Raw genomic sequence first — 22,684 nt, forward strand, 5'->3', positions numbered from 1 at the left:
AAAAACATTATATGCAGTGAAATGTTAGGTGACATCCAGATTGAAGCTGATAAAACCATAACGATTTATAAAAATTCAAATGGAAGGAAATGCATATTTTTGCTAGGAATAGTAAGATGTCTCCATCCCCCGCCCCCCACACACTATACTCATCACATGACCCTGTAATCAGGTGTTGCCAACCACTGTTTAAAAATTAGATGACAAAGGCCGTGTCTCTCTTCTAGGAAGATGAGTGTTGTCCTCATGCCGCTGCTTTCCTGCCAGCAGCTGCTCTCTGGCTTACTGCCGTCCCCCACACTCCTGCCCTGGTCAGCTGCCTTGTTCTCTAAGCATTTGAGTTTGCAACCCCGAGGTGAGCATGAACTCCAAGTTTATAAAGAAAATTGAGGCTCAGGCAGAACAAGGAACTTGTCCAATGTTAAAGAGTGGCAGAGGCGGGGTTTTTAACCTGGATATTTCAATAAATTCTATCCTCTTTCCACTGTACCGACTGAAATGAGATGAATACACCTCATTTATGTTTCTCCTGTGTCATTCATGTGTGTATATACTCTGTGCCCCTAGGCTACAAAATAAACTATTTTTTCGTCCAAAAGTGAACCAGAATTTGCCACATATCATGTTTGTCCAAGGACCCTCTTCTGTGAAATTCAAAGCCACTTATTTTCTCATTGTTGTGTCAAAAAACATAGGATCATATTTTTAAAAAATGTTTTTATTTATTTGAGAGAGGAGGGGAGAGGGAGAGAAACATTGATGGGTTGCCTTCTGCATGCCCCCTACTGGCAACACGGGCATCGAACTGGCAACTTCTTGGTGCATGGGACAACGCTCACCCAGCTGAACCACACAGGCCAGGGCAGGATCATACTTTTTAAGTGTTGCACTTTTAATTTTATTAAAAAACAAACATCTTCAACATTTCAAATGCTTTAATTCACATTTCTGTCTGTAGGCAATGACCACAATACAGACCCAAACACAACAAAAGCAATTAGCACAGGGAATTAAGTGGTAGGTACACAGCATGTGGCCAGAGGGGAGAAAGTGCAGGAGGCCAGCTGGCTGCTGACTTGGAGCCGCACAAGCGTCCTCAGTCCTGATGCTCAGAGATCTGATTCAGTCAGTTCTCCTGCAGGAGTGATCAGGCCAGGGGCCCAGGCTGCTCTAACTGTGCATGAAGCAGAATTACAGATGAGTGCCCATTTGCCTGCAGGAGATCAAAGTAAAGAGAAAGAGCCCAGAGCTGGAGAAATGAGAGCAAATGTCCTATGAGTCATTGTCACCCATGGCACAAAGGCCTTTTCTTACTCCAGGAATTTTCTCCCAATCTCCTCATCTGACCTGGATGCCAGCTTGCCTGGACAATGCTAGAGGAACAAGAAAAGCAACCTAACTACTATGCTTTCTTTTCAAATTTCTAAATTTTTAAAAGAAATCTACCTACATCTCACTGTCCACATTAGGCAGAATTAAAAACAAACAAAACCTGAATATAAAGTGCTGGTTCTTGCTTCAATATTATAATTTCAAGGGAAAACCACCCCAAACTCTCACCCATTCTATTGAGCTTTTCAGCTGAACAATGCAGATTATGTGTTCGGATCCACAGGAATCTGTAAATTAATATAACCTTCAAAGTTTAGTTGGTGCCAATTTAAAATTCCATAATGTACGTTAAATACAATTTTACTTTATATTACAAATGCAAACTATCTTTGCTTTAACATGCTGGTAGTATTAATTTTTACAGTGCAAAAAAGACTTTACAATTTCTGAGTCACAGTATATTTTACAACTCTAAGTAGGCAAACACATTTCAAAAGCAAATACTATACATGTTTTTGACACATCTTAAAAAATAAAAATAAATACTTTTGACTATAAACTTTTTATAAACATTAGTGACATTAAGGTTCACAGCTAATAGTTGCAGAAAACCTAAAACGCACTTAAGGTCATGTACTCTTCCCATTCAACAACCTGTATTTTAAAACACAAGTCAGTCCGGTTTCTATTAAACGTAACCAAGCATGGAAATGATCACCATTTACTTATATAAGGGATCCACGAGAGCTGCCAGGTATTCAGTATTTAAGCCACTAAGTTTACCAGGAGTTAGGAATGTGTGAGGATAATAAAAGATGAGAGAAGTCAAGACAGACATGGAGATATGCTTTACTTCATAAATTTCTTCCTGAGAATATAGAAGCTATTAAAAAAAAAATCAAGACAATTTCAAATGGAACAGGAAAATCTTGGGGCAGATTATCTTTTGCAATGTGTAGAATCCCCGGTAATGCAAACAATCGCTACCCTAATATATAACTTGCAAACATGAGTCTTGTAAATAGTAGATTATTTAAAACAAGACACATGCCTATTTGTGTATTTTAAAGTGAATTTAATAGCATACAGGGGTGGACAAAAGTACATTTACATTAGTTTATATGGAAAATAATACAATAATTAATAAATAATAATACAAGAACAAAGTTTTACCAACTCACAACTATAAGCTTACTTTACTTCTGCTCACCCATATTTGCAAAAGGTGATATGTGTAACAATTCTGACCATGAATTAAAGAATAAAACTCATTATACTCAAACATGATGTATGAACAAGGTGAGACCAGATCTGCTCACAGAAATCTCTCAGTCCTAGACTTTTAACATTTCCTGATGAGATTTGGGAGTTAATGTAAGCAGAATGAAGTATTTTACATAATGTACTAACTATTGTTTCAGCACTAGGTTGTTCCTGGGCCTCACCTTAGGTGACTGAAATTTAAGTTTACAGTAATTCATGGGTGACTGATTCATAATAGATCCTTAAGGAGAGCTAATGTTGTTTTGGGGGACACATTTTAATCTTTCAGAGATTAATGTTCTGAAAGACCAGTAAGATAGGCCATTTGTTAGAGAACACCAGGCTGGAGGCCCAGTGGGACTGCTGAACCCCGGAAGGAGGGAGCAGGTTGGTTAGCAACAGAAGAGCACCCCCTAATGGGTAACCATGGGACTAGCCCTTCAGTAAGGTTTTGGCAATTGAGGATCAAATAAAACAGGAAACAAAACATTCAGTTATCGAAGAGTAGTTTGTCAGCGCTTTCACCCCCCCCTTTTAAACTGTAGAGTATTTCTGAAGAATGAGAATATCTGTCAGGAGAATTAAATTATGGGTTTTAGTTACTTAGTCAATAGGCTACATTTCTGATTGTGACTAGAATTTATGTGATCAATAAACTTATTAAATAAAGCTATATACTATAAACACTAAACACAGGTTACCACAATAAAGAAAATAAATAAGTAAAAAAAAATACATCTCTCTCTTAAAAATAAATACAATAGAAACATTTTTAGCAGAGGATTCTGTCACTGCCCCAAGGGGAAATTCTGTTAAGTACTTTGGCTACAAAAGACTACTGTAAGAAGACCACTTATTACTCATTATTAAACTGTTTTTGAGAAATTAACATGACTAGTACATTTTCTACATTTTTCTTGGATTACATTGTCTTTCAATCAAAAGAGAAGTGAGTGGGTGAACTGTCCAGCTTGGAACCCATAACTTTCAATCCAAAGTACGTATTCTGATGTTAATTTTCACCAATTCGCCTGTGTCGTCCTCTTGGCTGCCTTGGGTTCTAACAAGATGCTGAATTTCAGCAGCTCAACATGGTCATTACGGGGCTAACCAAACATTTGGGGGTCTGAAAGTGCTCCTGAAATACAAATTACAACAAAAATTTCAAGTAGTCTTTCCTTTACATTTTTCTTTTTAGGGTTTCCTGGAAATAAACACTATGGACCCACTAGATGCTGGGCTGTAGGAAATCGTAGGAGGCACATGCTGCCGGAGAGCCCAGCTTAACCACACTGGCTGGAAACCAACCATCCCTTTCAAAAAAGCAAGTTAATTTTGAAAATGTTATGGTGTCACCACATTAAAAATTAAGATGGAAGTGATTTTCCCACCCACATCTTGTTGGATGTATACTATGTCCATCAAACGTGTGGTTCAAGAATAAAGGAGGAGGGATACCCTTCAGTGAGCCTCACTCTCAAGCATAAAGACACGAAAAAGACACGTCACCTTCATGTACAGTTCTGTGACTTTTTAAATGAGGACCATACGATCAAAGTGTTTGCTAAAAACAAAAACAAAAAACAGGCATTAGTAAACAACTGGAAGTTTGGCTGTTTTTGGAATGATATTTACAGAAATGTATACTCATACTACTGGTGAAATGAAGACTAAATAGTTGATAGAGAATTTCTACTTTTGGATGAGTATGTATTTACTTGTTTGTGAGCATTCTATGGTAAGTTTTCATTTCCTCATCCAGCTACTCAGTATCCTTGATATCCTCTTGATCTGAGTTACTAGTGATGTCATCATCCGTTTGTTCTCCGGAGAAATACAGCATCAGTGCATGTGTCTTGTGAGTGATGGTAACAGTGCAGGGCCCTTGGGCCCACGGCTCCCCATCCACCTGCATTGGCATCATCGAGCACTTCAAAATCAGCTGGTATTAGGGAACAAAGAATTAGAAAAGTTAGTCCCCAAAAAGCTCAGAAAGGTCTTCCTTAAAACATCATCCATAGTCCTTAAACCTCCTTAGCATTTCATTCTGAGAAAATGAATCTGGATATACTTTTATTCCTTGCTTGTTTAAAGGATTCTTTTCCAATGAACACTTTATTTCTTCAACTGGACTGAAGGCCCTATTTCCTGTTTCTTCCCCATCCCACTCAAGCCCCTCATGGAGGCTGATCAACAGCATAGGACTAAAGCACTGCTTAAGGAAAGCTACAGATCCAGGGCTTAGAAATGGACAGACCGATTAGCCCGTTAGCGCACTTTCACCTACCCGCACTGTGTGTGCCTGTCCTATTCGAAAAGGGTTTGCCAATTTCACTTGAATCTGAGCACAGTGGAAAGACCCATATACTCCAACGACTTCCAGTAAACCATCGTCATGCCTAAAATTAGGAAAAGGAAATATGGATTATATGATGCAATAAAATAAAATCAGCCATGTTAGGACAGTTATTTTTTTAACATAGGTGGACCATCAACTTATTAAATATTTGTATTAATGAGATATACAAGAAAGAAAATCTGAGGAAAAAAAGTCTATGAAGAACAGACTGCTTAAAAGCAGAAAACAGGGTCATAAAACAGCAAATCACAAATGTACATACCTGGCTAGGGGGTAAGTCTCATCTCCCATTCCTTCCCATAGTCTGCAGCCACCGCCCCAGTATCCAATGTTCAGAACAATAATACCTTCCAAATTAGGCAGTTCTACTCGCTCACCATCCAGTTCTAGCTTTAAAGAAATCCAAGCAGTTAGTTACTACAGGGCACATGATTTGCAGACATATCCACTTAGAATTCACGTCCACTTTCATATACATGAGATGTGAGAGATGCATGTGTAAGAGAAGACTACTTCCTCACTCATGGTAATCTGGCCTCTCACATCTCTTCAATGTTTATTATAATAAGTGAATGATAACAAATGGATTTTCCCCACAAGGTCATCAATCACATCCTTTTTGTGAAATCCCATTCTTTTACTGTATTGCAATGTGGTTTGAATGTCTTTCTTCTCTCTAGACTAGTGGTTGCCAACCTTTCGGACCTTAGAGACCACCAGTGGTCCACAGACCACTGGTTGGTGACTGCTGCTCTAGACTTTAAGTTAGTGACAACAAGGGGTTTATCATTGTATCCCCAGTACCTAGGACAGTGCATTTTATAGGTGGCTTCACTAATATTTTTGTATAAATAAAGGATCAGACAAAAAAATAAAGTGCTACCTCCTGTGCTTCACTCTACCAACGCTATCACAGCCTAAGACAAAGGAAATATGATAAAGCAGAAGGAAGCTTTTTTAATGGGCAATCTTGCCATTCCTCTGTGCTGTGGCTGCAAAGGCTGTGGGCTCTTCCCTTTTTCCTTATTTTACTAGTTGTAGGCTTCTCTGTATTAATGTCTTTGTCAGTGCTATTAGCCATTACAAATTCTTTTGGGAAGCAAGCAAGGAATATATACAAGTCTTTGCCATATTATGATGTTAGGGATATTGTAGCAGTATGCAATCGTTAATTTCCTATTTTTACTGCTCATATATTTTTATTTTGTAAGAGAGATGCATTACCACCATAATATGAATTAAAATTTGGGTTAAACCTCCCCCGAGAGTCCATGATGAGTCAGGCACTGTGTTAAATAACTTCATACTTGTCATCATGTATGAATGGAAACTGTTTAGCATAGAGTTAAACAGACTTTGGAGTTATATAAACCCGGGGTCAAATCCTGATTTTTACATGTGTTTTTGTAATTATTGAATTTAGTGGGATAATGTGTATAAAGCAGTAAAGTGTCTGGCACACAATAAATACTCCATATATGTTAGCAAAATATGTCAAAAATTCAGCATTTCTGTTAAAACAATGTTCATTATCCAGAGAGCACCTAAACTTTAAAAGCTTACCTCAACTTTTTTATTCAGATCTTTACATTCTTGCACTAAACAATCTTTGGTTCCATAGAATAAGTAAACAGCCTATGAGAAATAAACAGAAAATATGATAGTAAAGCAATCTAACAAGTCCTGTGAGCAAGAAAAAGACACAGAACCAAAGCTCCCTGCCCTGAGTGCTGAGTCATGTTTCCTCAGAGTGGATTAGACACTGCGGGGAGAGGGGCACCATGACATCCCTGCCCTAAGTGCTGAGTCATGTTTCCTCAGAGTGGATTAGACACTGTGGGGAGAGGGGCACCATTACTTTTGAGTTCAGCCTGTTTTTCAGGGGGAATATGAGATAGAGGTGGTTTGTGCCTAAATAGTGTTTTCTCCTGGCTTATTTAAAAACAACAACAAAAAAATACCTAAATTTTTACCCTGGCTGGTGTTGCTTAGTGGTTAGAATGGTGGCCCGTGCACTCAAGTGTCTTGGGGATTTTTAAAAAACATTTTTTTGGGGGGGATAATCCTCACCTGAGGATATTTTTCCATTGATTTTTAGAGAGAGTGGAAGGGGTGGGGGAGATACATCGATGTGAGAGACACATCAACTCGTTGCCTCTTGCATGCTCCCTGACTGGCCTGGAATCAAGCCGGCAACCACGTCATGTGCTATTGACCAGAATCAAATCGTGGCCCTTCAATCCACAGGCCAAACCAGCTAGGGCAGTGTCTCGGGTCTGATTCCTGGTCAAGGGCACATACCTGGGTTGCAGGTTTGATCCCCGGCCCTGGTTGGGGCATGTGGAAGGCAACCAATCAATGTCTCTCTCTCACATCGATATTTCTTTCTCACTCTCCCCCTCCCTCCTTCCCTTTCATTTTCTCTAAAAAATCAATGGAAAAAATATACTTGGGTGAGTAAGGATTACCAACAACAACAAAGCTACATTTTATGAAGAAATACTACATTAAAATTAAAAAATTCCACCTTTTCCTAGAATTTCAGATTACTTAAGGAAACTAATACAGATAAATCTAGGAGCATTTTATAATCGCTTTTGAATATAAAAAGGGTGCAAAGTTGATTGGAAGCACTGAAAATGTTAATTACCAATGATATAAACAGCAGTACTTACTTAGTACCTACATTAATAAAAGGAAACTATTTGTAAACTTGAAATATTTGTAAAACAGAACCAGGAACAAAATTGTTTTGCATTTATTTTTCATATCCTATTGCTCAATCACCAATAGTCATTAAAAAACTCCAAGACCAAACTTCCACCAAAGGAATCACCTGTAGTAGAAACCAGAGCGATGCTCGTGGTTAAAAGCATGGTACACAAACCGCTCCTTCTCTTACCTTACCTGCCTTTCCCAGTTTTTTCCAAGCCAGTGGAATCTGTTTTTCCATTAACAACTTCACCTAAAATGTATCCTGCCTAAAATTTCTTTTCAATATCAGTTGCCATTTAAGATAAACTATTGTATACTCCACTTAGTTGCCTCTAAGCAAAATATGCTGTAAAACATTCCAACTTTAAATCAAAAAATTTTGCCATAGTTATAAAATACTTTAATCAAATACACTTAAGGATATAATTTGACAGTCTTACACAAAACAGAGCAGGCCAGTGTTTCCCTAAGTTAGTTCTGTCTGAATCTACTTGAAAGGGTGCTAGATATAAGGAACTATTGATTTTTACTGTACCTTCGGTGTAAGCAGGAAATGTTATTTTATCCAACACACCTTATTAAGAATTCTGCTAGAAAACAGAGATGGTGCCTTCTCGCGATGAGCGTGAAAATTGAGAGCCATGAGAGCGTCAGGTCCAATAGAAAAGTAGTTGTTCATTGTGAATTCCTGTGGAAAAGGGTAAGACTTAGCAAGAGATTTGCTTCAGTCTAAGCCTGTGTCATGTATTCAATATGTAAATCTGTTTCTATGCTCTTTATGACAATACTTTCTGCATTTCCTGTCCACATAGAGCTATTTTATGCCATCCAGTACGTTTAGAAAGCAAGCTTCAGTTCAAAGGCTAATAATTATAGATGCGAGTTTCCCTTCCCATTTCTGTTTAATATGCTACATCTCAGATCTCATCATCAGAGTGACTCTACTTTGCACCTGGGCTTTCCACTCCTATGTTCCTTACACTTGCTTCTATTAGTCTCAACCCAGGCTCCTAGCAAGCACCCCCTTAGTTTATCTGACCTCCCGGCCCAGCCTGGATTCCTCAGACTACATCTCCAGGTCTGTCTCGTTCCTGAGAATAAGCCCGAATGTCTAACTTCGTGTTCAGTGCACCACAACCTCAAGGTTGAGAAGCTCAAAATCTAACTCATTTTCTTCCTATGTAAACCTGATATTTTTCCTATCTTAATGTCATTTCCATGCATCCAGTCATGAAAACTAGAAATCTGGTAGTAAATACATACTTTTTCTCTTCCCCTAGTACCAGTCGGATGCCAAAGTCTTGATCAATTCTACCTCAAAATAGTCGATTTTCTGGGATTCTTCCCTTGAAAATGTGGCATTTGATTTTGAAAGACAGAGCAGGCCATACATAGTTGCCAACTATATACCAAGTAGGTGAGAGGCTGAAATCTTAAAATGTTCAGCTTTCACTTCCCCCCGTCTGTGGTCTGTCTTTGGATCGGCAATAACTGCCTGAACAGCTACTACGGCTCCATTAATTTGTGTCTGTGGCTCTTTGAGCTCTTCTCTGTGTAGCAATCGAATTAAGAACTGCATCTCCTGTGTCAAAACCAAGAATATGCTTGTCTAAAGCAACTGGCAACCGCCCCCCCCCCCGCCCCCTTGTGTGATGCTTAGCAGCAGCATCCTGTGTCAGGCTCCTGGGCCAGAATGAGAGTTACATTAAACATTGCCTGGTAATCATCAAGATACTGAACCTGAAGGTCAGCCAAAGTCGTTCCACCAGCCGTAAAATCAGGATTGTTTACACCCCAACTGATCAATGACTCTGCATTTTTAGCCTCATTGCTGTATTTTTTGTATTATCAGGAACTGAGTCCCTGTGTTTTGCAGCGTTATCTCCACATTCAAGTCTAACAGCTAAACCAAGAAGCCAGCCAACTGCTTCTTGTCTATCTTGAATCTTTAAAGGACAGCGAACATCTGTGAGATGCTTTTCAAAGAACTTGAGTCAGTCACTGTTTTGGATGTCTCTTAAGTTACCTCTGTCTTCAGTCTTGTAGTGTCTGATTTTCTGGTCTTCAAGCCAAACAATAAAGTTTCTAAATTCTGTTTCATCTTTGCAGTTGAAGCCGGCAGGGTTGTGGTAGTCGAGAGCCATTAGTTTGTGTGGGAACACGGTCCCGGCTTCTCGCTCTGTTCCCTTGGACTTCGGCCAGGAGAGGAGAGGCGAGGAATGGCCCATGCCCCGGTGATGCGGTGGGAGCCAGAGCATCTTTTTAAAAATACAGATCTGCTCTCTCTGTGTGAATTGCTATTTGTACCCTCTGGTCTCTATTCTTCTGCCTGGAAAGTACTGATCCTTTCTGTTGATCTAAATTGAATTTACCTTTTAAGGATCAACTCACATGTGGCTTCCCCCGTCTGGGCTTCCGCCCACAGCACTCGGTACTGTCCAGCCTGGGAGCTGTGCCCGACTCCCAAGCACACGGGTCTCTTGTGCTCCATAAGCAGCTCCCTACAGAGAAGCCCTCTGTCCCTGTGCCCCACCAGTGCCACATCTCATTCTGTGGAGGCTCTCCGTCATGTTCGCTGAAAGTACTCCCAACTGAAGCCCTAAAAATATACCTTGGGTTGCCCGGCTGGTGTGGCTCAGTGGTTGAGCATCGACCTATGAACCAGGAGGTCACGGTTCGATTCCAGGTCAGAGCACATGCCCAGTTGGGGGAGGGGTGCGAGAGGCAGCCGATGGATGATTCTCTCTCATCACGGATGTTTCTCTCTCTCTCTTGCTTCCTTTCTGAAATCAATAAAAAAACAAAACAAAACAAACAACAACAAAAAAACCATATATACCTTGGGTTTTCTCAAGTTGTAGTATCCTTTATTTGTTACTTGAACTTTCCATCTGAAAAACAGAGAAGTTAAAAAAATTCATTATTATTATTTCCAAATTAACTGCCAATTAACTACAATTATAGCAATCAACTCTGGATGCCTGGGAGATGGGGTCCTTCTATTAAAATAGCATTTGAGCCCTAGCTGGTTTGGCTCAGTGTATAGAGCGTTGGACTGCGGACTGGAAGGTCCCAGGTTTGATTCTGGTCAAGGGAACATGCTCGGGTTTCGGGATCACTCCCTAGTAGGGGGCATGTAGGAGGCAGCCGATCAATGATTCTCTCTCATTGTTGATGTTTCTATCTCTCTCTCCCGCTCCCTTCCTCTCTGAAATCAATAAAAATATTTAAAAAATAAAATAGCATTTGAAAAAATAAACACATCTGTAAGTATGTAAATTTTGAGGTAAGTATTCAGCCCAACTTGTGACTTCTGTCCTTATATAACAAGAAAATATTACAGCAACAAAATAAAACACCATCATCTATGTATAAGTACAACTAACATAATCTTTCACTTTTAAATGACATTTAACTTTATAACTTCGACAAGACTTCATTTATAAACCAAACCAAATTCTCAAAGCTCAAAATTCTATTTTTGGGGGAAGTGTGACTTACCTGTCCAGTTTAATTCCATCTGCTTCCATCACATTTCTTAAGACCTGGGCAACTGGGATTTCACCCGTGTAACTTGTGCCCCAGCCCAAGGTATTGGACAGATCGTTGCCTGTTCCCAGGGGCAATACTGCAACTTGCGGAATGTATTTTTCTTGCCCCTAGAATAGGGAAGATAGAGTTTAGATTTTTCTCTTCTATTTGTACAGTAATAACATTTGTTATTTGAGATCGGTACCTTAATCTTCATTTCATCAACTGCATCCAGGACCCAGCCCACAGTCCCATCCCCTCCACAAACAAGTACTCGAGCTGAGTGATAAGGAAGAAGAGTACAAAGTTGCAGGGCTTTGATAGGGGGAGTTTTAGTTACATCAAAAACCTAAAAATGAAAGAGAAGAAAACAATTATTTTTATCCCACACTGTCCTCCACTTGTCAGCATGAATTCCCTCTAGATGGTATAGACATGGTTAAATAAAAGACTGGCTGCAATGCATTGATCTGTAACAATATGCCAGGCTCCATGTTAGACTTTTTTTTTCCTTTACATCCTTTTTACTTAATGTATAATGTTGAAAGGGAAAAGTACACATTGGAAGGAAAGACATCAGTGCATCTCTGATTGTTGCACAATGGGTTGTTTAGTTTTTCCAAGCAGAAGCAGCTGCTAGCAGGAAACCTCAATTTCAGTGGCGCAATCCTTTTATCCTTATTTTTTAATTGAGGTATAATTTACATCTAATGAAACTCACCCATTTCAAGTGACCAAGTCAATGATTGTTAGAAAGTTTACTGAGCTGTGCATCAGCACTTTAGAACTTTTGCCGCTCTGATAAGATCCCTCAGTGTCCACGAGCAGTCACTTCTGATTTCCTATCTCGGGTGACCAGGAATGTACTGTTTCCACAGATGTGCCCTTTCCGGGTAGATCACAATTCAAATCATACAAGATGGGCCCCTTGCATCTGGTTTCTCGGACAGTTGGGCTGTTTCTACGTTTTGGCTATAATGCTGCTATGAATGTTTGCATAAAAGTCTTTGTGAAACATGTTTTCATTTCCCCTGGGTAGACTGAACCCAGGCATGTGCTCTGACTGGGAATCAAACCATGACTTCCTGGTTCATAGGTCAACGCTCAACCACTGAGCCACACCGGCCAGGCTATATGTTTAATTTTTTAAGAAACCTCCAAATTGTTATCTAATATGGCTGCACCATTTTATACCTTCACCATGAGTTCCTTTCTCATAAAAGTATTAGAATAGTTTGATACTTTTATAATTATTATTCTTTCCTACAATCAGGTGAATACTGGTTGAAAGAATTAATAACCATTACAATTTAGGGAAAATGAAAAGATTAACACAGAAAGGAAGGTTTTCTCTTTAGATACCTGGACTGGGTTTAGAAGAATCCTGAATTCTCCCAACAGTCCATCTCCCATGTTAGTTCCACTACGAGAGTTGGCCAGGATTATTAATGGAGTCCATTGCTTCCCAAGCTTAGAGGCTAGCTAAAAAAAATTAAGGCGAATGAAAGGGTTAAATATCTCATCTGTACACTGTTCAAGTCGTCTCCTTCCATTACCATTTATCCTTTCTATACCTTCCCCCATCTACCCTACTCCCCAATTTTTCACTTCTTGATAACAACAGTACTGTAATTTGCTTAGAGAAAAACAACTATCCCAGAACAATAAATACAAAATAAAATCAAAGAACAGGACAGGACCTTAAAGATGAACTAATTTAACTTCCACTTAACGTACAATTCTCTTCTACATTATTCTAGCTAAGTCCTCCAGTGTATGCTTAGATACGCATATAAGAACTCACTAACAAGGCAGCCCATTCTACTGCTAAATTATTAGACAGTCTTGACTTAAATGGAGTTAAAAATCTGTCTTTCCATAATTTTTATTTATTGTTCTAATTTCATTTTCTGAAGCAACTAGAAATAATTTCATTTGTTTTTCCCTATAATGCTGTGCTCAAACATCTGAAGCATATTATCTTTCATTAGTCTTGTCTCCTAGACAATGCATTTCAAGTTCTTTTAACCATTCATAGAATGGACAATGACTTTCTCTGCTCTTTTACCTTGACTGTTCTTTTCTGGATATAGTCTAATATATTTTAGTTTGCAAGTTTATTTATTTATTTTTTCAAATGGGTACTCAGAAATAGATGAAAGAATCCAGATTTATACAATGCCCAAAGTCAAATGAAAATAATATTTTTCTAACCTAACAATTTATTTCCTCTCCCTTTCTCCTTGTGGATGGAAACACAAATGGAGTTGTTTTGTGGTTTTTCTTAGCGATTCTCACTCTTTGTGATCTCAGAGTGAATTCAAATACATAGGGGTTGTACATTTATTTACTTAATTATAATTTTTTTAATCCTCACCTGAGGATATATATATATTTTTTATTGATTCCAGAGAGAGAGGGAGAGGAGAAAGAGAGAGAAAAAACACCAATGAGAGAAAAACATTGATTAGTTGCCTCCTGTACATGCCCAGACTGGGATTGAAGCTGTAACCTAGGTATGTTCCTTGACCGGGAATCAAACCAGAGATCCTTCAATGTATGGGAGACACTCCAATCAACTGAGCCATGCAGGCCAGGGCTGGGGATTTTACATTTAAAAATATGTATCACAGCCTGGCCAGTATGGCTCAGTGGTTGAGCATCAACCCATGAACTAGGAGGTTGAAGTTCAATTCCTGGTCAGGGCACATGCCTGTGTTGCAGGCTCGATCTCCAGTGGGGGGCATGCAGAAGGTAGCAGATCAGTGCTTCTCTCTCTGTTCCCCTCCCTCTCTATCTAAAAAAGAAATCAGTAAAAACATATTTTAAAAAATATACCACAACATTCAACATAATGTTTTTAAATTTTCAAATTCCCCTTTCTTTTGCAGTAATATTGACAAAGATGACATTTAAGATATAAAATCCTAACTTGGAAAAGATACAATTTAATTTTAAAATAAAATAGTTTAACCATTTTGGCATATTCATGTAGAAAATCAATGCCAATATTTATAGTTATGCCTTCAGAGCTACATAACGACTGATACATTTACATCAGTTTTCATACACATACTGTACAGTGCTGTTAGCAGCTTCAATGTTCAACATTATTTGTGGGACCATATAATGAGCAATGTAAATGCATCTCTAGACACCCTGTGTAAAGTTCCCAATGGAAAAATTCTTCCAGAACAATGTGTGAGGAAATCTACATTTTCTTTTCACTGACAATAATCATGAATCCCAATCCTAGCTGTTCATCAGAATCATCTGAGAACCTTAAAAATACATGGATGGATTCCTGGGACCTACTTACTAAATCAGACATGGTCATGGAAGTGGGTTCAGGAACCTGTATATTTAAAAAGCTCCCCAAGGGATCCAGAAGCAGGCAGTGATTTAGAAACCACTAATATAACATTTCCTTTTAGACATGAAAGAACTCAAGAGCCCAAATTTGTGGCACACCTCTAGGATCTGGGTAAGGATTTATGGCTTACCATAATGATTCTTCTCACGTACACATAGTTGTAATGGTCACACAATGAATTAAACCACTTCTTGGAAATCAATTACATAAGGACAAATGAACTCTGATTACCATTGCATAATCTGTTTTTTTGTCTTTACGCATCTGATTAATAGAGGCTAAGTAACTGGGTGGAATGATGAGGTTTCTGAATTCTCCAAAATCACACTTTTCGTTCTTTAGGCTACTTCTCATGCATTCGTCATGGACAGTTTTCTGACACCAAATGCACCTGAGGGACGGAAGAAACAAAGAGAATAATGAATAACTTAAAACCATCGCGTACTGATCTGCAGACCAATCATTTCTGTCAAAAACCTAAAACAGTAATTCCATCACTATTGAGCAGAAAATCTGGCAAATGAAAGATTTATAACTGTACCTACATAGTGAAAATAGAGCAATAAAGTTTGAACATACTTGGCAGTTTAACAGTGTTTTTTAAAAGATGGTTTAGGGCCCCTAAGATCCCTTCAGGGTGTTTGTGAGGTTAAAATCATTTAAATAATAATAATATGTTATTTTTACCCTCATTCTCTCAAAAGTGTGCAGTGGAGTTTTCCAGAAGCTGTATGACAGGTGCTACGTCAATAAACTGATGCAGAAATAGATAGGAGACTCTGACTTCTAAGCCAAAGAGATATACCACAACTAACATCACCCTTCTCTTTAGGTTTTCATTTATTTTATTTTGATAAAAATGCAGTATTTAGCCTGGCCAATGGCTCACTGGTTGAGCATTGACCTATGAACCAGGAGGTCACAGTTCTATTTCCATCAGGGCACATGCCCGGGTTGTGGGCTTGATCCCCAGTGTGGGGCATGCACAAGGCACCTGATCGATGATTTTTCTCTCATCGTTGATGTTTCTATCTCTCTCTCCCTCTCCCTTCCTCTCTAAAATTAAAAAAACAAAAACAGTATTTGTTATCATGATCAATCTTTTAAAAATGAATATTGAAACAAGTTCTCAGTTTTAATTTATAACATGGTAAATATCAGATCTGATCCACATAAACAAAAGCCGATCGAGAACAACTGTTCTGTGCATTATTCATTTGTGCTTTGATTGAAGCAGGTTCGTGAGGCCTACGGTCCTTAGTGCTTGAATGCCCCACTGGCCTGGGTCCTTGAAGCATTCCTCAGGGTCCAGTGTGAAAATATCTTCACTTATATAACCACCTGTGAATATTACAACTACAGTGAAATAGTCCATTTCTTGGTGGCTGTTAATACAAAATGAATCTATATGTTTGCATTTGAAATACAGACAGAAGACATGCACATTCAGATCGGCCTTTGTTTGGACCAGTGCAGAAACCAGCAGGGAACAGTGCTCATCAAGGTCCCAGGCTCCTGTCACTAATCTGCTCAGCAGCTAATCCTCTCCCAGGTAAGGCAGCTCTGGCTATCCAGATGACTGCAGGCTGGCTGAAAATAAATGTCATAGTTAAATGAATAATTTAAAAAGAGGACAATTACTCTTTCACCCCAGATCAACAATTCAGCCTTCTATTTTAAGGTGTGTTTTTTTTCTTCCGGTTGGATGTTCAGATTTGCCAAGTAATTACTGCTATTTACTGCTGAAAGAAGAGTTATCTGCATGACCTGTTAGAGAAAACTGTAAAATAAGTTGCCTGATAACCTTTGTTGATGCTTGCTTTCAAACTATGAAAGATGATTTATGCAGCTGAGGTACTGTACCTCTGCCCACTTTCTGTTAACTTTAAAATAGTATGTTATCATTGAAAATAATCTAAAAGGATACTCACTGATTTATTTCACAGTGGTTTCCTCTGGGAAGGAAAGTGGGACTGAAGGATGACAACATTCACTTTTTACTCTACATTCTTTTGTAAATTGCCTGAGTTTTTAAAAACCAGAATATCTTCGTGTATTGGTATACATTTTAAAATTAGATAATGTCAGCTTATTCTTGAAAAAGACATAAAATAAAACTCATCCAGAGATAGTCACTCTTAACTTTTAGGTGTGCTTACTCTCGATTTTTACGGTGCATAAATGTTTGGTTCCCAGGTTAGGGATATGATGTATATATATATATGGATAGTACTCTTTTTCTTCCCACATTGTATCATGAATATGGCCTATGCCATGAAATATTTTTAAAAAACATGGTTTGCAAAGAATGAGTAATATCATATGGATATAACATAATTTATTTAACCCCTTTTCTGTTTTCCCTCCCAAACATATAGTTTATTTTTCTAAGTATAAATAACATGATGAATAAAATGAGGCTTAAATATAAATGAGGCTATTTTACTGGACTCGTAGAAGTCAAGTTACTGAGTCACAGGCCATGCATTTTCCTAAGGTTCTTGATATGTCTGTCCAATATGCTTATCAATGCACGAAGGTGTCCATCATATCTAACACTTGCTAATACTGCTCATTAGGACTTAACATTTTTTTTTTTTTGATAATTTTTAGACAAGGAAAGTACTTTGTTGTTTTCATTTGGATGTCTTTGATCACCAGGTGAAGTTGAAATTTTTTTTTTTGGCCTTTTGTTAATTGATTCATGCCCTATATTTTAATAAATGCATGCATTTTTTATGTGTGTAGGATATCAACATTTTCCTGTCATATTTATTGCAAACTAGTTTGTTTTCTTTTAAAGTTACTTTTTAATGCACTTAAGTTTATTTTTTGATAGATCTATATTTCTTTTTGTGGTTTATTCAAATGTTTTTATACCTCTGCCACCTGATTTTGTGAAAACAGCTACACCCATTGATTTATGTATTGTCCACGGCTGGCATTGTTCTACATTAGATAATAGAGTTAAGTAATGTTGACAGACCATATGATCTGCAAAACCTAAAATAACGTAGTTTTGGCTCTTAACAGAAAAAGTTTGCTTACTTCTGTTCTAGAAGATGATTTGCTATTTTTCCCTGTTTCAGATAATTAAAATGCATAAACACATACCAATAGAACACAGAGATATAAAGGGATGTAAAGAAGAAAGACCTTATAAATAAAAAGGCACCTTACGTTTTCTTAATGAGACAGAACACAAAAGGAACAAAGGTTCATTTAATAACTGTAATGAATACTTAAAAATATAAACTAATTTTCTATTTAGTTTAGAAGAGAGGTGAAAAGATTAAAAGGAAGTGGAAGCAGGAAAACAAAAAAAAGAAAAAATCTACAGGAAAGTAAGAATCCAGCACAGTGTGTGGCAAGAAACAGATGCTTACTATGTGAAAACTAAATAATGACTGAGCATAAATTAAAGGGCCTTTGTCATTTGTCTGCGGAGTTTAACTGGGCTGCGGGCATCACTTGTCATTACTGCCCTTTGAAATGCTAACTTGTTGTACAGCCTTCACAGTTCATTTAAAATCGCAGATATCCCAAGAATAGGAGCCCCCAACAGTGCTTGATAAAATCCAGAGACAGGGACAGTCTGGCCTGTGTTTAAAAGTTCTAAATAGCTGTGGCTGGTTTGGTCAGTGGATAGAGAGTCGGCCTGGGGAGTCGGGGGTCCCAGGTTTGATTCCAGTTGGGGGCACATGCCCGGGTTGTGGGCTCGATCGGTGGGGGGCGTGCAGGAGGCAGCCAATTGATGATTTTCTCTCATCATTGATGTTTCTATCTCTCTCCCTCTCCCTCTCTGAAATAAAACAAACAAAAAAAGTTCTAAATAGATATTTATCTTGTTTCTCTTTCTCAAATATTTCATTCCCACAGAAGGTCATAGCTGACTGTAATCCTGAATAACATTACTGGCTGAAATAAATCAGAACATTGCAGAACATGTGCCACTTCGGGGCACTGTGCTCTTTTCTCCTGGGAATAATAAACCCTTCCTAAATGATACAGAGACCATTTCTACCACGGGTGAAGGGTTCTAGCATGCTTGGACAGACTGCTCAGTACTAGTAAGAACAAGGTAATGAGGAAAAGGAGATTTATCAGCACAAACATTCACTGTGCTCAAGGGGGTGGGGAGGGACAAGATTAAGGATAGAGGCTCATGTTTAAAAAAGCTACATAAATATACAAGTGGCTCTCCGACTTTAGAGTTACCTGCAGAGCCTGTTAAAGCCAAGAATGCTGGTCCCCAGCCCAAGTTTCTGATTCAGTGGGTTGCCAGGAAAAATAGAGGTTGCTCAGTTAAATCTGAATTTCAGATAAGTAATTTTTAGGAATAAGTATGTCCCAAATACAGCAAAAAATTTTACTTTGTTCGCTAAATCTGGCAACTCTAGAATTGCATTTCCAACAAGTTTCTAAGTAATGCTGCTGCTGGTAGTTGTGGGGACTTTACTTTGAGAACCAGAGAGAAACAGGATATTATGTTATCATCAAGAGGGAAAAATTTGAGGGCAAGGATTCCTAGAGGAAAGGGCTCAAGGTGAGTCTTTAAGGATGCAGAGAAGCTAGCCAGGAGAAGGATACTTAAGACTGAGAGGAAAGAAAGCCTTGAGAGAAAAAAAAGGGCAGGAAAAAAAAGGACAGCCTGCCTGATGTTGCTTATACATAAAAGTTTAATGCAGGTGGTGGTAGGTAAGGTTAAAAGGGCAGGCAGGGTCTGGAGAATATGTAGGACTGTGTTAAGCACTTCGAGTTTACACTGAAAGACCATGAGTGCATGTGATGGGAGCAATTGAAGGGTTTTAAACAGAGCAGGTACTCCGTCTGCTCCTTCACAAATCAACACAGTGCTCTGATCCTCCACCCTAATGATCTTTCTAGAAACACAGTTAAGATACTTATGGCAGCCACTTTTATATAATTCAGCACCAACACAAAGAAGGGAAGGAAATAAAACAATACTAAGTTCATGTCTTCTTTCCAATTAATCCCAGCTCTTGAAGACTGAAGCTTACCTACCGGGAGAACCATAAAATGTAAAGACATTGGTAACCTAGCTCTCATGGATGCCAAAAGGACCAAGAAACCAAATAAAAATGAGTGGTAACAAAACTCTAGTTGTTTAAAATATATTTTTTGGGAAAGTTAATTCTTAAGTCTAAATCTGATGGGTAAAACTAAAAAAATAAGACTTAAAAGACAGGTGTGGAATACTGCCAGTGTGGCTCAGTGGTTGGGCTTTGACCTATGAACCAGGAGGCCATGATTCAATGTCTGGTTATTGCACAAGCTCGGGTTGCAGGCTCAGTCCCCAGTTGCGTGCGTGTGTGTGTGTGTGTGTGTGTGTGTGTGTGTGTGTGTGCTGGAGGCATCTCTTTCTTTTATTTTTAAAAAAATATATTTTATCGATTTTTTACAGAGAGGAAGGGATAGGGATAGAGAGTTAGAAACATCGATGACAGAGAAACATCGATCAGCTGCCTCCTGCACACCCCCTACTGGGGATGTGCCGCAACCAGGTACATGCCCTTGACCGGAATCGAACCTGGGACCCTTCAGTCTGCAGGCTGAGGCTCTATCCACTGAGCCAAACCGGCTAGGGCAGGAGGCATCTCTTTCAGATCTCCCTCCCTCTTTCTCTCTGAAATCAATAAAAATATATTTTAAAAAAAAAGGTATTGATGTAACAATGCTCACACTAATTAAGAAAAAAAAAGGATTAAAAAATAACAACAGACATCAAAAGTCACTTGCTATTTAGTGCCACCTTTCTATATCAGTTCTTAAACATGATTAGGGGCCTTTCTACTTGTCAGAAATGAAACCCATCACAATGAAGATGTCCATCTTTAAGGCTGAGACAAGGCTTCGTAGTGACAGCATTCCTAACCCTGTCCAGGGGGCTAGAATTCTATTTTTCTACTGACTACAATTCTCTCAACTGTATAGTAAGTAATGATCTGCAAAGTACCATTCCCTTTTATTACCAATCTCTAACAGGACTTTACCTAGTTTCAGACAATATTTAAGAACACAAATATGTTGTTCAGTGTGTATTTAGAGCCATTAAAATATTTTTGGCTTCGTCAAAGTCACTCCTCTAAGATGCTACATGTCCTGAAAGACCACCGACAAAAGGAGTATACCTTTAAGTGTTATGTGTCACTCTAGCATCGATACCTAAATTCGAAAAAGGTACTTGAAGTGCTGCTTTGGAATGACACTTGTTTTCCTTGTACATTGGTAATACAACGCTGAGGATGAATCCATTTTACGACTCTAGGGAAAAGTTAACTTACCCGTACTTCGTTTTTTTCTTACATCAAGTGGACAAAATAGCAACAAAAGCTAAGCTATAACATACAGTGGCCACGAAGGCCAAAGCACTTGGAGACCTCTGGATGGAAGCTGAGAGCTTACAAAACAGCAGACAAAAGGTCAGGGAGGCGCTATAGCATCATCTCAGCATGTGACTTGCAAAGCTGCCCTGAATGTTTATTAGCGTGCTTCCTCCAAGCGGGCACTTCAGGCCATTTGCAGAGATCAAAGCGGGCCTCTGCACCCACGCCCTACATCCTGTACCCACCAAGGCCATACCTGTAATCGCAGAGCTTGGGCTGACTGCCGCACTGCTGCGTGCAAACCACACAGCAGCTGCACAGGGGGACGTTGCCCCGTATCCAGTGGTGGGGCATGGCGTCCAGGGCCTTGCCGTCCTGCTTGAGCACGATCTCCTTGCACTGGAAGCGCTTGTCGGCCTTCTTGAGGCAGCCCTCGTCCACGCGCAGCCCGCAGCAGTCGCAGAAGGCGCCCTGCAGGATGTGCTGCGCGCACACGCAGCAGTAGGTGGGGTGGCCGAACAGGTCCGTGTCGTGCCACCCGTGCTTGCTCTTGCGGAAGATGTCCCTGCGGTGCAGCTGCCGGCGCGACCGCTGAAGGCTGCACCAGAAGGTGATGAACACGGGCAGCAGCACCGAGCACAGCGTCCACAGGACCAGGTGCCCGTCCGCAAACAGGCCCGAGTAGGGCTCCGGCCGCTTCTCTCCTTCCATCTTCGCCAGGGACGATTCCTACGGAGAGAGACGCGGGCGGTCCACCTCGGGCTCCAATGCCCGCCCCGCCCTCCTTCCTGCTTCCAGGTGGTATCCGAGGAGGGGGACGCGCACCTTCTCCCCCGAGGCCCAACCCCAGGACGCGAGCCCTAGTTCTCCAGGCCCGCGGACCAGCCCGCCGAGGGGGCGGTGCCCCGCGCGGTCACGCTCCGCCCCGACCTCGCCCTGCGGCCCGCGATCTCCCCTCCCCTGCCCTCGCCTGGTACGGGCGGAGCGCGGAAGGGGGTACCGGCCGCCCTCCGCGGAAAGCCCTGCGCTCCCGGCGCGTTGGCGCACGTGGGCCGCGCGGCGCCGGCCGGCGTCCGTAACCGTTAAGTTATCCCGCGCCCCGCCTGCCCCGCCACCCACCCGGCCGCCGGGCCGGCTACCCACGCATTCAGCTGCTCCAGGCCCGGCTTGGCTCCCCGCAGGCCCCGCCCGCTCGCCCGCCGCGGGGACCCGCGCCCCCACCCCTTCGCCAGGCCTCCTGGACCCTGGCCTCCGCCCCTCCCGCCCTCGGGCTCTACCTCGCGCGGGGCGGAGGCGCGGTCCCGGGGGCCAGGCCTTGGGCGCCCTCCCGCCCTCGCGCGGCCGCGCGCAGGAGTCCTTTTCCGGGCCTGCCAGGGGCGCCGTCGTCAGCGAAGAGGCCCGGACAGTCCCCACGCTCTCGGAGGAAGGTGGGCCGGGACCGCGGCGGGGGCTCCGGGCGGGCGGGGCGGGGCGGAGGTGTGAGGGATGATGCGCAGGCCGGCTGGCCGGAGGGGGCGGGGCCTTGGGAAGAGGGCGGGGTTGAGCAAAAGGGGCGGGTCCCCAGGGGCGTGGCTTAGGGAGAACTTTGGGCAGAGTAACAAGAAGTGGGGGCATTAGAGAGGATGGATGGTTGAGACCTGTAAGTCTGCAACCATAGAAAGTTCTAGTATGAATGATTTACAGTATGAGTCAAGCTTATCTCAGACCTTCAACCTCCCCTCCTCCTTACTGTCTAGTGGAGGTGGGAGGTTGGCACAGTTTTGA

General features: G+C 40.8%; 2 protein-coding genes and 1 pseudogene across 7 annotated transcripts in view; 1 reads left to right on the forward strand and 2 right to left on the reverse strand.

Moving 5' to 3' along the window:
- The window catches only part of LOC307114944 (uncharacterized protein C17orf67 homolog), a 59,970-nt gene that overhangs the window by 6,646 nt on the left and 30,640 nt on the right, over positions 1-22,684 (forward strand). Inside the window, exon 2 of the transcript XR_013815053.1 lies at positions 16,003-16,125. The gene's annotated coding sequence lies outside the window, so the exon portion shown is untranslated. The remainder of the gene's footprint in view (positions 1-16,002; positions 16,126-22,684) is intronic.
- DGKE (diacylglycerol kinase epsilon) lies at positions 918-22,345 on the reverse strand. 5 transcript variants are annotated; one of them, XR_013815051.1, is made up of 13 exons: positions 21,177-22,345; positions 14,805-14,964; positions 12,563-12,682; positions 11,406-11,549; positions 11,171-11,328; positions 10,509-10,560; positions 8,244-8,357; positions 6,518-6,589; positions 5,217-5,344; positions 4,883-4,994; positions 4,314-4,537; positions 4,105-4,159; positions 918-3,733 (listed from the first exon to the last, which is right to left on the reverse strand). XR_013815051.1 is itself a non-coding variant. In XM_079797856.1 (12 exons), exons 2-12 carry the CDS (start codon positions 21,629-21,631, stop codon positions 4,358-4,360), a joined length of 1,695 nt encoding a protein of 564 aa, XP_079653982.1. In that variant the 5' UTR covers positions 21,632-21,649; positions 22,198-22,345; the 3' UTR covers positions 918-4,357. The 5 variants fall into 5 exon arrangements, 3 of the variants coding, with proteins under 3 accessions (XP_079653982.1, XP_079653983.1, XP_079653981.1); XR_013815052.1 differs by having other exon boundaries at positions 4,105-4,537; XM_079797856.1 differs by having other exon boundaries at positions 918-4,537; positions 21,177-21,649; positions 22,198-22,345.
- LOC307114943 (RNA transcription, translation and transport factor protein-like) lies at positions 8,224-10,399 on the reverse strand (annotated as a pseudogene). Its single transcript has one exon. The product of its transcript is annotated as an RNA transcription, translation and transport factor protein-like (transcript).

This window comes from Cnephaeus nilssonii (genome assembly GCF_951640355.1).
Source record: "Cnephaeus nilssonii genome assembly, chromosome: 19".
NCBI lineage: Eukaryota > Metazoa > Chordata > Mammalia > Chiroptera > Vespertilionidae > Cnephaeus > Cnephaeus nilssonii.

Excerpts from the sequence above, each read along its gene's own strand:
- DGKE (XM_079797856.1), bottom strand. The coding sequence starts at position 21,631 with ATGGAAGGAGAGAAGCGGCCGGAGCCCTACTCGGGCCTGTTTGCGGAC. Across the intron at positions 14,965-21,176 it reads CCCAAGCTCTGCGATTACAG|GTGCATTTGGTGTCAGAAAA; the intron begins GTATGGCCTTGG and ends TCCGTCCCTCAG. Across the intron at positions 6,590-8,243 it reads CTAGCAGAATTCTTAATAAG|GCTGTTTACTTATTCTATGG; the intron begins GTGTGTTGGATA and ends TATTTCTCATAG.